Source organism: Theileria parva, chromosome 2 (assembly GCF_000165365.1).
Source record: "Theileria parva strain Muguga chromosome 2, complete sequence, whole genome shotgun sequence".
Lineage (NCBI taxonomy): Eukaryota > Apicomplexa > Aconoidasida > Piroplasmida > Theileriidae > Theileria > Theileria parva.
In genome coordinates, this window is record NC_007345.1 from 1,538,932 (window position 1) to 1,551,820 (window position 12,889).

At 33.0% G+C, this 12,889-nt stretch overlaps 6 protein-coding genes across 6 annotated transcripts; 2 read left to right on the plus strand and 4 right to left on the minus strand.

Moving 5' to 3' along the window:
• Window positions 1-165: 165 nt before the first annotated feature.
• polr1c (RNA polymerase Rpb3/RpoA insert domain protein) lies at window positions 166-2,029 on the plus strand (the record flags this gene model as incomplete). The annotated part of the gene is made up of 9 exons (XM_061305467.1): window positions 166-513; window positions 657-753; window positions 785-871; window positions 947-1,065; window positions 1,241-1,340; window positions 1,418-1,504; window positions 1,598-1,702; window positions 1,734-1,780; window positions 1,967-2,029. Exons 1-9 carry the CDS (start codon window positions 283-285, stop codon window positions 2,027-2,029), a joined length of 936 nt encoding a protein of 311 aa, XP_061161431.1. The 5' UTR covers window positions 166-282.
• A 78-nt stretch (window positions 2,030-2,107) lies between these two features.
• On the minus strand, window positions 2,108-3,046 carry TpMuguga_02g00767 (TP5). The gene is made up of 4 exons (XM_760241.2): window positions 2,850-3,046; window positions 2,731-2,814; window positions 2,563-2,647; window positions 2,108-2,442 (listed from the first exon to the last, which is right to left on the minus strand). Exons 1-4 carry the CDS (start codon window positions 2,863-2,865, stop codon window positions 2,160-2,162), a joined length of 468 nt encoding a protein of 155 aa, XP_765334.1. The 5' UTR covers window positions 2,866-3,046; the 3' UTR covers window positions 2,108-2,159.
• rpn5b (PCI domain protein) lies at window positions 3,047-5,159 on the minus strand. Its single transcript, XM_061305468.1, has 6 exons — window positions 4,983-5,159; window positions 4,442-4,855; window positions 3,994-4,323; window positions 3,587-3,913; window positions 3,316-3,455; window positions 3,047-3,203 (listed from the first exon to the last, which is right to left on the minus strand). The coding sequence occupies exons 1-6, from the start codon at window positions 5,103-5,105 to the stop codon at window positions 3,098-3,100; spliced, it is 1,440 nt and encodes a 479-aa protein (XP_061161432.1). The 5' UTR covers window positions 5,106-5,159; the 3' UTR covers window positions 3,047-3,097.
• Window positions 5,160-5,228: 69 nt separating this feature from the next.
• Window positions 5,229-6,698, plus strand: TpMuguga_02g00769 (Di-sulfide bridge nucleocytoplasmic transport domain protein). The gene is made up of 2 exons (XM_760243.2): window positions 5,229-6,237; window positions 6,354-6,698. The coding sequence occupies exons 1-2, from the start codon at window positions 5,299-5,301 to the stop codon at window positions 6,678-6,680; spliced, it is 1,266 nt and encodes a 421-aa protein (XP_765336.1). The 5' UTR covers window positions 5,229-5,298; the 3' UTR covers window positions 6,681-6,698.
• A 56-nt stretch (window positions 6,699-6,754) lies between these two features.
• Window positions 6,755-8,600, minus strand: TpMuguga_02g00770 (putative integral membrane protein; the record flags this gene model as incomplete). Its single annotated transcript, XM_760244.2, has 3 exons — window positions 6,755-7,421; window positions 7,615-8,440; window positions 8,553-8,600. 3 exons carry the CDS (start codon window positions 8,598-8,600, stop codon window positions 6,763-6,765), a joined length of 1,533 nt encoding a protein of 510 aa, XP_765337.1. The 3' UTR covers window positions 6,755-6,762.
• A 202-nt stretch (window positions 8,601-8,802) lies between these two features.
• Window positions 8,803-12,877, minus strand: gyrA (DNA gyrase/topoisomerase IV subunit A family protein). The gene is made up of 11 exons (XM_061305469.1): window positions 12,342-12,877; window positions 12,000-12,229; window positions 11,863-11,932; window positions 11,646-11,782; window positions 11,388-11,615; window positions 11,187-11,286; window positions 10,700-11,102; window positions 9,831-10,592; window positions 9,470-9,646; window positions 9,163-9,324; window positions 8,803-9,132 (listed from the first exon to the last, which is right to left on the minus strand). The coding sequence occupies exons 1-11, from the start codon at window positions 12,771-12,773 to the stop codon at window positions 8,819-8,821; spliced, it is 3,015 nt and encodes a 1,004-aa protein (XP_061161433.1). The 5' UTR covers window positions 12,774-12,877; the 3' UTR covers window positions 8,803-8,818.
• Between the last annotated feature and the right edge of the window lie 12 nt (window positions 12,878-12,889).

A 12,889-nucleotide genomic window follows, 5' to 3' on the forward strand; every position in this document is an offset into this window, starting at 1 on the left:
TGTTAAATAAATTTACACAAAATAATATTAATCTGATGAATGAATCAGTGAAATAATAATCTTTATATGGCATTAATGAAAACAATAATTTTAAAATAATGTTTATGAAAATAAGAATTGTGTAAACCCGATCTGGGAATTGACGGTGAATAAAATTTCCAAATTCCCTGTTTGCCTTATTTTTACTTATTTTTAACACATTATATGTTATAAGGTTTATTACACTAATTTCCAAACGTAAATAATAGGGATTTGTAACATATTGTGATTAAAGTGATTCCGATGCCTAATCGAGTTTTTTTGGAGCCTTCCGGGATCAAACCATGTTATGAGGAGTCTGATGATAACAATATCCCGATCCTTGAGAAGGTGAAGAATTTGCAGGTTAAGTTTCTCAAGAAAACGCCTGAATTTTCGGTCGTTGAAATCGTCGGTCTAGACGTTTCCTTGGCAAACGCCTTAAGAAGGATTCTTATTTCAGAAGTTCCCACTCTGGCCGTTGAAACTGTACAGGTACATACCACTTCCGATACTTCTGAGCCCTCTTCCGCATATTACTTATCTTTATATTATGGAATGATAGCAAATACACTAATTAGTTAATAGTTATTTATTATATACCATTATAAGTTTGTCTAGTAATTATGTGTGTGTAGATATACCAGAATACTGGAGTAATCCAGGACGAATTACTGGCTCATAGACTTGGTTTAATTCCCTTTGCAATTGATCCAGACCTTTTTAATTTTAAGAGTAACTTCAAGACTAGTCATTTGTTTTACAGATTGTGAGGAGATAAATGATAAAAATAGTGTTTGCTTTAAGCTCAAGGTTAAATATAATAAGTTCGATCAATCCGATTATCTTTCCAGTAATTCCGTTAATTATAGTTACCTCTATCCCATATAGCATAGTCTATAATACTAGGTGATGTAAAATGTTTTAGTATATAGTAATGATTTGGAATGGGTTCCATTATCTAATAATCAGGAGTTGATGTTTAAGGATAATCCTCCGAAACCTGTTTATGATGATATTTTAATTACTAAATTGGCTCCAGGGCAGGTACTACAAACCTCTAAACAATTTTCCACTCCAGCCATACTAGTTTTATAGTTATTTCACAGCTTTGATTCTTTCTATTATATTCTGTATTTATTTCCAAAAAGAAATTTCGACCATAATAAATACCTAAATACCTTTATAAAGATAACATTATTGGATGTGTAATGTGTTACAGGAGATAGATTTGAATATGTACCTTGAGAAGGGGATTGGTAAAGTACACTCTAAATGGTCTCCAGTCTCAACCGCTGTCTACAAATTCATGCCAAAAATTGGTTCCTTAACAATCATCCAGTTATATACTCATGGTTATGTACAACTACTAGTATATATTGTGTTGATGTTTGATTAGAATTTTCAACTGAGCATAAGTTAACTGCCAATGAAAAGAAAATGTTACCGAAGATTTGTCCAATGAATGTTTTTTCATTTTCTAAAGGTACGTTGTGCTCAATCAATTCTTGTTAGCTTCTTATCTATTCCCTCATTTATGTATATAATACTAATATCTATGATGTATAAAATGTCATAGGAGAAGTTAATATTGAGAATCCACTGAATTGTACTAGTTGTCGTCGTTGTTTGGAGTTATACCCGAAGAAGATAATTATTTCAAAGCTGACCAATCACATTATTTGTACTTTTTTACTATTTAATAGTTGATTTAGTTTCTATTGAAAGTTCCGGCTCTGTTTCAAGTTATAACTTATTACTGGTAACACTCCGTTGCGTGCGGGCAATTCCTGCCACAACTTACCTACTCCCTTAGTTATTTATCCCTTCCTTAGCACTTCGTTTTACACTCTCTACATATTTTTAAATTTTCTACATATTTTTACATTCTCTAAAGTGTTTCACAGGTTTTAATTGTTTTTTTAATTATTCTTAATTTTATGTGTAGAAAGCAGTTGAGATTTTAAAGAATAAATCGCTAAAACTTAAAAGTAAACTCCAAGATATTTAATTTGCTCAGAAAAATATTTATTTATCTCTATATTGTGTTCTGGAAAACTTTTTACTATTTGTTTCACTAAATTGCGTATAGTGACTATAGTATATTATATAATTGAGTGGTGGAGGTGGGAGTAAAATGGTTATAAATCATCGATATCGAAATCCGACTCCTCTTGTGACTCATCCTCAGGTTCTGATTCAGACGATACGTCCTGGAAGTCAATGCAGTTGTCGGCCTCGTCGTCGTACACGTCAGTTTCGTTGATTTTGGTCGCTTCAGGCAACTCGCCGTAAGCCTTCAGAGTACGAGCCTCCTCAGCAGTGTACTTTGCGATCACGTCAGCCTTGCTGTCCTGGAAATCTCTAAGCGATACCAAAATAATATCGCCGGCATTTACCCAAACTCGCTTCCTCATCTTTCCTCTAATCCATTTTTTAAATTATTGTTAACCATATGTATAACTAATTTATTAGCGTAATAGTGTAAAACTAATACTAGTTAAAGATATTAGGTGAATGGTAGAATTAGTGTAGTAATGATACCTAATATGGCAAAGACGTTTAGTGCCGTCAAAACAGTAGGCTTCAAGTCTGCCATTACCGAGCATACGTAAAACTTGAGCATATTCTAAAAATCAATTATTAAAATAGGCTTAATGCTGTAAGATAGAAATAATTAAGGTACAAATAATGTAAAAAGTATAAAAATACCTTGATCTTCCATTTTGAAGACTAATTCTCTTTTTTCGCCTTCATTGTCATTTTTACCGCGTCTCCGGTTCTTTCCTCCTTTGCCTGAGCAATTATTTCAATGAATTAAAGTTCCAAACCTTTATTTTTCGGCATTTTTCAAATTATCTTATAAACTTATTGATACTACTACTATAAATATATTATTTTTAGTGAGTTGTTTTTTATCGAGTACTTAAGATTCCATGGGGAACCACGATACACATGTTCTACTAGAAATAACTAATTTCGACACAATCTCAACAAAAAATAATATTCAGTAAAGGATAATAAAAATCGGGAGGAATATTAAATTTGGGGTGAAAATGGTAAAAGTGGCGGAAAAAAATCAGGATGAAAATTGTGTATCAAGTTGGATTTGTTTTGATCTAGCCTCGTGGATCATCTTCTCCTTCTGAACTAATCTAGAGCACTGGTCAACCAATTCCATCAACCTACAACATTTTACATACCTTAACACTAAGTATACTATTAAACAACGTCATTGGATGAAGAATATGTAGGTAAATAAGGAATGTGTGAGTAAATATATAATTTGTTTGGTACTTTGTAATATTGTTGACCCAGTTGTTGAGTATAATTTCAGTTTGTAGTTTCTTTTGAAATTTAACAATTCCCGTTATACGGTTGATTTTACTATCAATTATTCCCATCTCCACCATGTTACTAATTTCATTCTCCAATTTCTACAACCAAATATAACAAATTATATAACCGGAAGTAACTAAAAATAGTAATATTAGTGGTAGATAACTGATTTACTAGGTAAAAGATGTATAGAGTGTGTAACTAGTGTAATTGAGTAGTAGGGATTTACGTCTGAATTAATGTTTAATAGTGTTGATAAACGCTCGAGGGTTATTTTGTTATAGTATTTTGAAACTATTTTAACGTTGTGTTGAATTATCCGGTCATATAACAATTTACTACATCGCTCGTCCAACATACTGTTGATCTTTTCAACCAGTGCATCGTCAAGCTGATGAGGGATGAGGAAGTTGTTGAGAAATTGCTGGAAAAAAGGAGAAACAGTCAACAACTGTTTTATGAACTTTTTCTCATCCTCATTCACCTTCTTCATGTATTCTATATTCTCTTCGTTCAATGATAATAATATCAAATATAACAATAATTTCTCCAACACCTATGAATAAATGTCAAATATATATAAATGTTAAATATGATTAATTAAATACTATAAAAATAGTAGTGTATAGAACTTACGGTTAAATAATCTTGATAGTATTGTTGGTCTATGTTACTGGGTGAATCATCAGTTGAATTGGTAGAGTCTAGAAATAGTTTTTTCTTGGTGGAGTAGATGGTGTAGAGTGATTTGGTGACGTTTTCTATATCGAAATCGTGGTGGTAATACTGTATCATGAAGTCATAGAACTGGAGCTTCTCGGGAACATAATCGTCCAAAGCAGACTCGGTTATCTTCTTACTAGTCATAAAGAAACGAATATAGTCACCGTTAAGCAAATTCACTCGCATCTGCTCTAATATATATCTTATCTTTTCCAACTTATTCAAACTACCATACGTCTCAACCTATTACAATTTTACACAAACCACAAATATCAACATGATAGAGGTATTGTATATATATAAGTAAATAACTGAAGACCGAGTCCCCGAAGAGTGGAATTGCCTGTAAATAATGAGGTACCTCAATATTCTGTAATATGGAAGCTGATTCTTTAATATTTCCCTCGTCTTCCTTAAGCTTGGCAAGCTTAAAAATAATCTGAGCACGCTGCTTTTCAAGGTAAATCTTCCCAAGAGTAATCTTGTCGAGAGTGTTAAAGAGCTCGAGACGAACCTCAAGGCTTGGAATGGAGTCAAGCCAGCGCTCAGCCAAGTCAACCATGGAAACAATCGTGGTCTTCAACTGCCCACGCTTCTTGCATAGTAACACCAAGTAGTAGAACATGTTATTAAAATCATTAAAATCGTACAAAAGAGTCAAGATAAAGTTACAAATTAAAGAATTAGACTCCCCGTCAAATTTCTGCCGGCATTTCTTCTCAACCAACATTAACTCCAGTAATAATTCCTTCAAAACCTCTTCATCGTAATTTTTCTACAAGAAAATGTTACTACCGTGTAATAACTGGGTTAAAATGGAAATAAAATCAATATTATAGTAGTTAGATCTATTAAAAGTAATATATAGCTAATTATAGTAGTGTAAAGGAGTGGAATGGTACTGGAAGTCTAGGTTTAACGGATTCCAAAGTGTTATTAACGAGTTCAGAGAGGTCTTCCACCCTGGGTGGATCCTTGTAATAACTGTCCTTGTCAATAATTCCATAACTCTCATCATCCATCATTTTTTTACAACTGGCACTCACTAAAATTATCTATTAATATTATTTAGTGATAATAGTAGAGGTAGTGTCGGTTATGTGTTAACCTGACAAACACCAGTAATTATTCTTTTACTGGATAAATTATTATAATAATAATGATCGTATTTTAGTTTGGAGGATAAGAAATAAATTTTGCTAAATTTATTCACGAGTAATGTTGGAAGAGCTTAATTTAAACGATGAGCTCAAATCACTCAAAATCTCAAATTCCAATTCCTTTTTACCACCTACCTCCCACTCCAACATCAAAAATACATCTGATAATATAACCACAGATAATACAAATAACACGAATGGCACACCTGATTATATGAACACAGATATTAAGATTGACGACATTAACGCAGTAGGTGGTGATGTGGATGATGATGTTTTGTTAACAGGTTATAATATTTTTGTTAAGTTAGAGAAACCAAGTCCAGATACTGTTTCTTACACTGACCTCACCAATGCTACTGACCCTGCCAACACTCATAACACAGTTAGTATGGAGAACACTTTTGAAGGTGATGAAACGTTTAATGTAGTTGAGGAGGACAACACAGTTGAGAATAAGGATGAGAAAAAAAGTGGTTGGTTGATGAGTAGTGCGAAAACAACACCAAAAGCACATTATGTTAAAAACTTGAAGGATTTGAAAAGGGGTAAAAAAAATGAAATACAATTATTTCGTCCAAAAATTCCAGATTTGTCATCGCAATCCTCCACAATATCTGCACATACCAATAATACACGCTTCTCCAACAACTCCCATAAATTCCATAAACTCAGTTGTCAGAATTGTAATAAAAACAACCCCTATAACTTTAGACTGGATAATTATAATTCCATAAATCCGTATGTTAGTAAATATCTACGGTGTAATCCTGTTTTAAGTGATGGCTACACTAATGATTTCGTCTGGGATAACAATGAAAGTACCAAGAAGAGCAAGTTTATTACTGAGAGTATAAACAGTTGGCTGAAAACGATACTGAACATAATCGTAACTTTCATCTTAATTTATATTTTAATTGTCATTTTTATCATTTTAAGGAAAGATATTATTAATCATATTAATAATAATAAGGCCGTTGTACACAATAAATCACAGGTACTTCTTTCCCTTCATTACTTACATTAACTATATAATATCCTATTGCCATAGTAGTATGTATACTAGTCAGATTCTTTAGACTACGCTAGATAACTCAATAAAAATGTGTTTAGATATGTTTTAATGAGTATAACAAGAACAAATGTAATGTGATAAAGATCCCAGCAATGGAAAGCAAGTGCAAGGAGTGGGAGCTGTGCATGAAGAAGGACTCGTTGGTGTATGAGGACGTCTCCTCAATCTCAGTGGAGATCATAGGCTCACTGATAAATAAACTGATTAACCAACTGGACCTGAAAGCCATACTGTTTTTGATAATAATAATCCTGCTAATCATAATCATCAAGATCAAAAACAGACCTAAGCCGGACAATCGCAACCATAAAATGCTCAACAAATATTACGTCCCGAATTATAAAAATTTCTACCCGTACACCTGAATGTCTTATCTCAATTTACTCACTACTTATCTTAACTAGTGTTGATTTGATCATAATTAGTGAATATACAGAAAATAATATATTATGTGGATGGGCTGGCAAGGTTTCTGGTATACTGAATAATTAATGGTCTCAAAATACGGTCTATTGGGATGTAAATCAATTGGGGAATGAGCTCAATCAAACAGAAGAAGCCAACCAGGAAACTTTTTACAAGGTTTACGTCATCCAGTTCGAGAAAAACGTCGTCGTCGTCAATCAGACCATCGTTGACTTCTATGGCGCACAGGTGAGTGTAAATAATTGATGTGCAAGCGGATCTAAAAAGGGAGAACAAGACAGTGATCACGATTCCAGAAGCAATCGTGAGGAAAAAACAATTGAATGGCTTTGAAGGAACAGTAACGTCGAGAATCATACCCAGAATCACCAGAGCATATATCGCCGCTAATATCCAAATAATTAAAAGACGCGTTTTCAATTTACGTGATATAGTTTTACAATTACCACTTCCATTAACAGTTGAGTCACTTATACTCAGGTCAATTACAGTTTTACCACCTTCCGTATTATAATTGGTTACCAAAAGGTTATTGGCTGTGTGGTTGCTGATTGTTTTATTTTCTGGGAAAACGTATGGAAACCACGTGCCAATGAGGCCTGAAACATCCCGTAAGATCAAGAACATAACGAATTTCCCCAAAACCGAAATCTCAACTTCATTAGACAAAGCGTGTGCAACTAAAACATTTTACATCACCTCTAACTACACTAATAACTAATAGAATACTATAATTATTACTAAATTTTGGTATAAATTGAGATATAGATAACTGTATATATTGCAATATAGATAACTATATAAATTGCAATATAGATAAATGTATAAACGTATATATAGTGCTTAGAAGTGAGTGGGTTGATAATAAAGTACCTAAGAAAGCCCCTGAAAATCCCGATAAAAACTGAATTACAATCATTAGAATAACATATGGATATTGCGTTATTGTTAACTTTAAAACTCTGACGAATTTTTTCAGCTGATTGACCACTTTAGACTTCATCCAAGCAATGTGTTCTTTGTCCTTGGGGTTAGTAAAAAAATATATCAAGCAACCGGTTGTTATTAAAATTGGAAGTCCTAACCCCAATTTATAGCCAACTATTTTATTGGTATTGTATTTGAACTTGTCCATATAAGAGGGTTCAGGAGCAAAATTTGCAAACGGACCAATTAAAGACCCCCAAAAAGACCCAGCCCTATGGCCTGAGAGCATTAACACAATCTTGGTCAACGGCTTTCCAGCTATAAATCTATCAGTAACAAGAGACATTCCAATGATCTTTAAGGCTCCTATGCAAAAGGAACAACCGCTTATTCCATTTAAAAACATGTATTTCAAACAATTGTTTGGGACGGAGGTGAATCCGGAAACCAAGACAAATAGAGGCGAAACAGTCAGAAAGATATTTCCAAACAAAAATAATAGTATCAATTTGAGCCAAAATATGCTTACTGGAAAGAACAAATAAGCTATTAGATGGCCTAGAACGTAGAAAATTTCTATACAAATAAGTAAGTCTGTGAAGAATGACTCACTCTCAGACATTTGAAGTTGGAGCATTGCTGATAATGCTCTGGCTAAGTGTGTTTTGATTAATTTACAGAAAGTTATCAGAACACCTAGAAGAAACCAAAATGAGTAACTAATCAGGACATTTCTTTTGGTCATCTTGGCCTCAGAGTTACTCTCCAAGTTCTGAAAATCCATAATTGTTAATTAATTACTGTGAAATAATTTAATTAAATATGATATTTGTAAAAAATAACGAAGTATTTAATAAGTTATAAAAAGCATCTTTAAAAAGCACCAAGTTTAAATTCCCATACAGATGCATTCTACCAGCTACATTTTTCATTCCAGTTTTCGCCCACTTTATTCACAATTATTGGTTATTTTAAGGTATTTTTATTAACTTTAGCCTCAATTTATTCTTAATTATACTATAAACAAGTTTTATTATACCATATACCCATACCATACCTAATATACAATATGTATAGATACATTAATAGATACATATATTATATATACTTAAGTGGTATGGTAGTGTGAATATAAAATAATATGAGGAGATTATAAAAGCTTAGAATATGTTAACTGGTCATTGCTTGGTATATTATTCCACAGTTTCTTAGTCTTGTGATGCCTTAGGCCTGGCTTTAAGTACAGTGATTTCTTACACAGGATACCACCCTTACTTATCAGTAATATATTCTTCTTTTCTTTTATTTTATCCACATTTGTACAAGATACCGCCTCATCCAAATTTGATGAATTGTCGCCTCCGCTCTTTTTAATTGATTTCTGTGAATTCCTCAGTATGTTATACCCTTTTCCTTTAATTTTTTGTAACTTGATATCATTGATATTAATTAGTTTATATTTGCCTACATAAAGGTTATGGCGCTGGTGTTTACCCTTGGAGGTTAAGATGAGTATGTGTTGTTGGTCATTTGCAAGGCATGAAGAAACAACCTCGTCGCCTTTGTGTAATCTTATCAGCTTCACATTCTTTTTCTTATCGAACTTCTCCATTATACTCCTTAAACTTATTTTTATACAATATCCTCTTTTAGTACCTAAACACATTTTTTACATCAAGGTATCTATGGGTATTGTAATTAATAGTAATTTTAACTAAATAAAGCAAGAGTAGGTCCCCAGGGGAATGAATAACTAAGGAAGTGCCCCCGGAGGGATGCACAAGCCGCGTAACGAAGATACAAATGAAAAGAAATGGGTTTTGTGAAATGTGATTAAGGTTATAATTGAAAAAGAACTTGATTTCTTTATTTTTAAGGTTAAGTTTAAGGTTCAGCTTAGTCTTTGATAGTTTCAAATTCAGCCTATTGGTATTGCAAATAGTCATTATACCATTACCATATCCAACCATTATTATATCTGTACACATTTTACATATTAAGATAGGGGAATTAACTACTAATTATAAAGTATATAGCTAAGTAAATGAGTATTAGTAAGTCCAATGGAGGAATAAATAAGTAAATCATCAGGAACTAAATAAGTACTAGATAACTAAGGAACTAAACCCCCGGGAGGGAGTACAAGGACCGTAACGGAATACCTCCAAGATGTTTTCCTATTGATGTAATATATTCAATCATTTCGTCATTTTTAATACCCAAATACTTGAACATATCATAGCCTTTCTTACAGAGTTTCAGTTTACTGCTATTCACATGCATTATTCTGCCGTTTTTCAGTATTATTATTATCTTATTACTGTTATTATTACTGCAATAACCCACTTCCAACGCCGCAGCCTCATCAATTTTAGTCTCACCCTTCTTAGCACGATTATTCTTATTTGAATCAGGAGTTGAGGATTCTATGCTCGTATCGGGAGTGGTGGAATGGGAGTGGATAGGATTAGAAATGCGTATTGATTTATTTTTGTTGGATTTGTAGAATTTTTGGTCTAATTTGATTTTACTAATTCTACCAAGACTGTTGTAGATGATAATGTTATCGTCAGATTCTACCACTGAAGGATCAACTTTATCTTCACTAGTACCCTCAGGCCCTTCAACCCCTTCGACAGTAGTTTCAAAATTAGAACCCTCGTCGGTATAGATAATTAATGTATTTCTCTTGATATTTTTGAAATGATCCTTCAACTCAGTCAGGTCTGAGATAATTTCATTGTACAGATTAGTGTCGTTGTTTAGGACATTCTCATAAAACTCAATTTGCTTCGTGTATTCTCCAGACTTTTCCTTCAAATTATCGATATTTAGCTGATTCAACTGCCTCAACGTTAGACGCATCACACTCTTCATCTGGTCATCATTCAACTTAAACTCTTCCTTCAATACTTTATACACTCCTATAGCTCAATGTAAATTAGAGTAAAAAGTATTTATTACTTATTTTAACATTGTATAACAATGAATAAGTGTAAATAATGAACCCTTGGTAGTTAGTATAGTATACCTTTCTGGTGATTTTGGAAAGAGTTGATAATGGTGTTGATATTGAGATAAATGATGATGTAAGCATTGATAATATCTAGGTTCTTTTTCAATTTGAGTAACAAGTGCTTGTATTTCCTTTTGAGAACTTTAAGCCTAAAGTCGAGCCAAATCTTCAGGATAGTATAGAGGTTGAAGCGTATTGGTTTATCTTGGTCAAGTGTGATGAAGTTGCACTTGTAATTATACTCTGTGAGTCTCTGCAGTTTAGCCATGATCTCCTGAATCTCAATCACTGAAGATATGTTCCGCTTCAACTCCACCACGATTCGAGTCCCGTTACGGTCACTCTCATCTTTCACATCATTCACACCAATTATATTATTATTCTTTATATTACGGTTTATGTTCTCTATTATGTCGTTCTAAGACAATCGTTACTACTGTTTAACAAGGTATATAAATTTTGACTAGACGTAATTAGGTAAACTATATAGGAAGAGTAGTACGATTCGTGTGTTGTAGGGGATTTGGTTAATGACAATTGAAATTCTAGAATTATGTTTAAACTTTATATCCTTGAAATTATTATACACATTTATCACATCTCTAAAATATTTTATGACAAATAGGGATAACTGTGTAACTAGGGGACTGGTGTCTCAGCGGGACTAAATTCAGTAAATGGTACGAATTTAGTCCAATAATACCTAAACTTCTCTTCAAATACAAATTTTGACTGTATTAACACTGTCCCTTTACCGCTCTCATATATTTTCCTCATAGCTTCTCTTGTCGTCCTTATGACTCCTCCAGTTGGGAAATCAGGTCCCATAACCTCATTAACAATTTCAACATTCTTATCATCCTTGAGACCATCAACAGTAGTATCAGAACGAGTTTCAGCAGTAGTTTCAGTAGTAGTATTGAGATGTGACCTATGAATTGTGTTGAAGTATAGAATTTACTTGATGAATTGTATGGTTGCGTTGATGACTTCGGTGGGATTGTGTGGAGGAATATTAGTTGCCAGTCCAACAGCAATACCAGAAGAACCATTAATTAGTATATTAGGTAATCTGCAAGGCAACACCATCGGCTCAATCTACATCACAATTAATCTGTCATATATAATTTACTCAGAATAGTTATCTAGTTAGATAGATAAATGGTGTGTAAAATTACATTGGTATTGTCGAAATTTGGTATATAATCAATAGTATTGAAATTTATATCATTCAGCATTATCATCTTACTAATACATTATTATTCACTATAACCAATTTTTACTGTGTAGATGAAATAACTAAGTAGAAATATACGAAAAATTGGTTAATCTGCATTCGGTATAACGCATAGCGGCTGGAGGATCATTATTTGAACCAAAATTCCCGTGACCATCGATTAGTGGCACTTTCATGATGAAGTCCTGAGAGAGTCTGCATAGCGCGTCGTACACGCTCTTGTCACTGTGAGGGTGGTAATTACCCAAGACATCTCCAACCACTTTAGCACATTTACGATACTGACCATTCGGATCCAGTTTCAACATCTAAAATTTTTTCAAAGAAGTTATCTACTGTCCTATAGGGGGATCTAACTCTATATAATATTATAACTATAGTTAGCATTATATAGTTAATGGTATAAAGAGTTGGTGATACGTGCATGGCCCATATAATCCTACGATGAACAACTTTAAGACCATCCCTTGAATCTGGTAAAGCACGGCCCAAAATTATACTCAAGGCATATTTTAAGAAACTACTGCACATATAATCGTTCAATTTCAAATATTCCAGGCTCTCCTTCTCAGAGTCACCATCCAACACTTCTACTCCAGTAGAGGAATTTGATAAATCTCCATCATCGGCCACTAAATTCAGTGGATTCACATCATTTTCAGTTAATTTTAGAGAAGTTACTGAATGTACAGTGTTTCCAAATGGTTCCAAGTGATCTCCATAGTTTCCAGAATTTGATAAAATTTTATTAAAATCGTGAAATTTGTAAAATTTACTAACAATAAAGCTGTCAACGCTGTTATTTAAAGTATAGTACAAAAGAGTAATAAAACATGGTAAAAGGTGTGTCATTTATGAAATGAAACAATTTGCCATTTAAAGGCACAAATATAATACAAATCAAGTCATTTATAATGTAAATTTAATATAATTAATAACAAAATTGGGAATAAATTATTTTACAGGTT

Excerpts from the sequence above, each read along its gene's own strand:
- TpMuguga_02g00767 (XM_760241.2), bottom strand. Across the intron at positions 2,648-2,730 it reads CTTCAAAATGGAAGATCAAG|AATATGCTCAAGTTTTACGT; the intron begins GTATTTTTATAC and ends ATTGATTTTTAG. Across the intron at positions 2,443-2,562 it reads AAACGTCTTTGCCATATTAG|AGGAAAGATGAGGAAGCGAG; the intron begins GTATCATTACTA and ends AAAATGGATTAG.
- rpn5b (XM_061305468.1), bottom strand. The coding sequence starts at position 5,105 with ATGATGGATGATGAGAGTTATGGAATTATTGACAAGGACAGTTATTAC. Across the intron at positions 4,856-4,982 it reads CCGTTAAACCTAGACTTCCA|AAAAATTACGATGAAGAGGT; the intron begins GTACCATTCCAC and ends ATTTTCTTGTAG. Across the intron at positions 3,914-3,993 it reads ACTATCAAGATTATTTAACC|GTGTTGGAGAAATTATTGTT; the intron begins GTAAGTTCTATA and ends ATTTATTCATAG.
- TpMuguga_02g00769 (XM_760243.2), top strand. The coding sequence starts at position 5,299 with ATGTTGGAAGAGCTTAATTTAAACGATGAGCTCAAATCACTCAAAATC. Across the intron at positions 6,238-6,353 it reads TTGTACACAATAAATCACAG|ATATGTTTTAATGAGTATAA; the intron begins GTACTTCTTTCC and ends AAATGTGTTTAG.
- gyrA (XM_061305469.1), bottom strand. The coding sequence starts at position 12,773 with ATGACACACCTTTTACCATGTTTTATTACTCTTTTGTACTATACTTTA. Across the intron at positions 9,647-9,830 it reads AATAGGAAAACATCTTGGAG|ATATAATAATGGTTGGATAT; the intron begins GTATTCCGTTAC and ends AAATGTGTACAG. Across the intron at positions 9,325-9,469 it reads AAACCCATTTCTTTTCATTT|GTACTAAAAGAGGATATTGT; the intron begins GTATCTTCGTTA and ends AAATGTGTTTAG.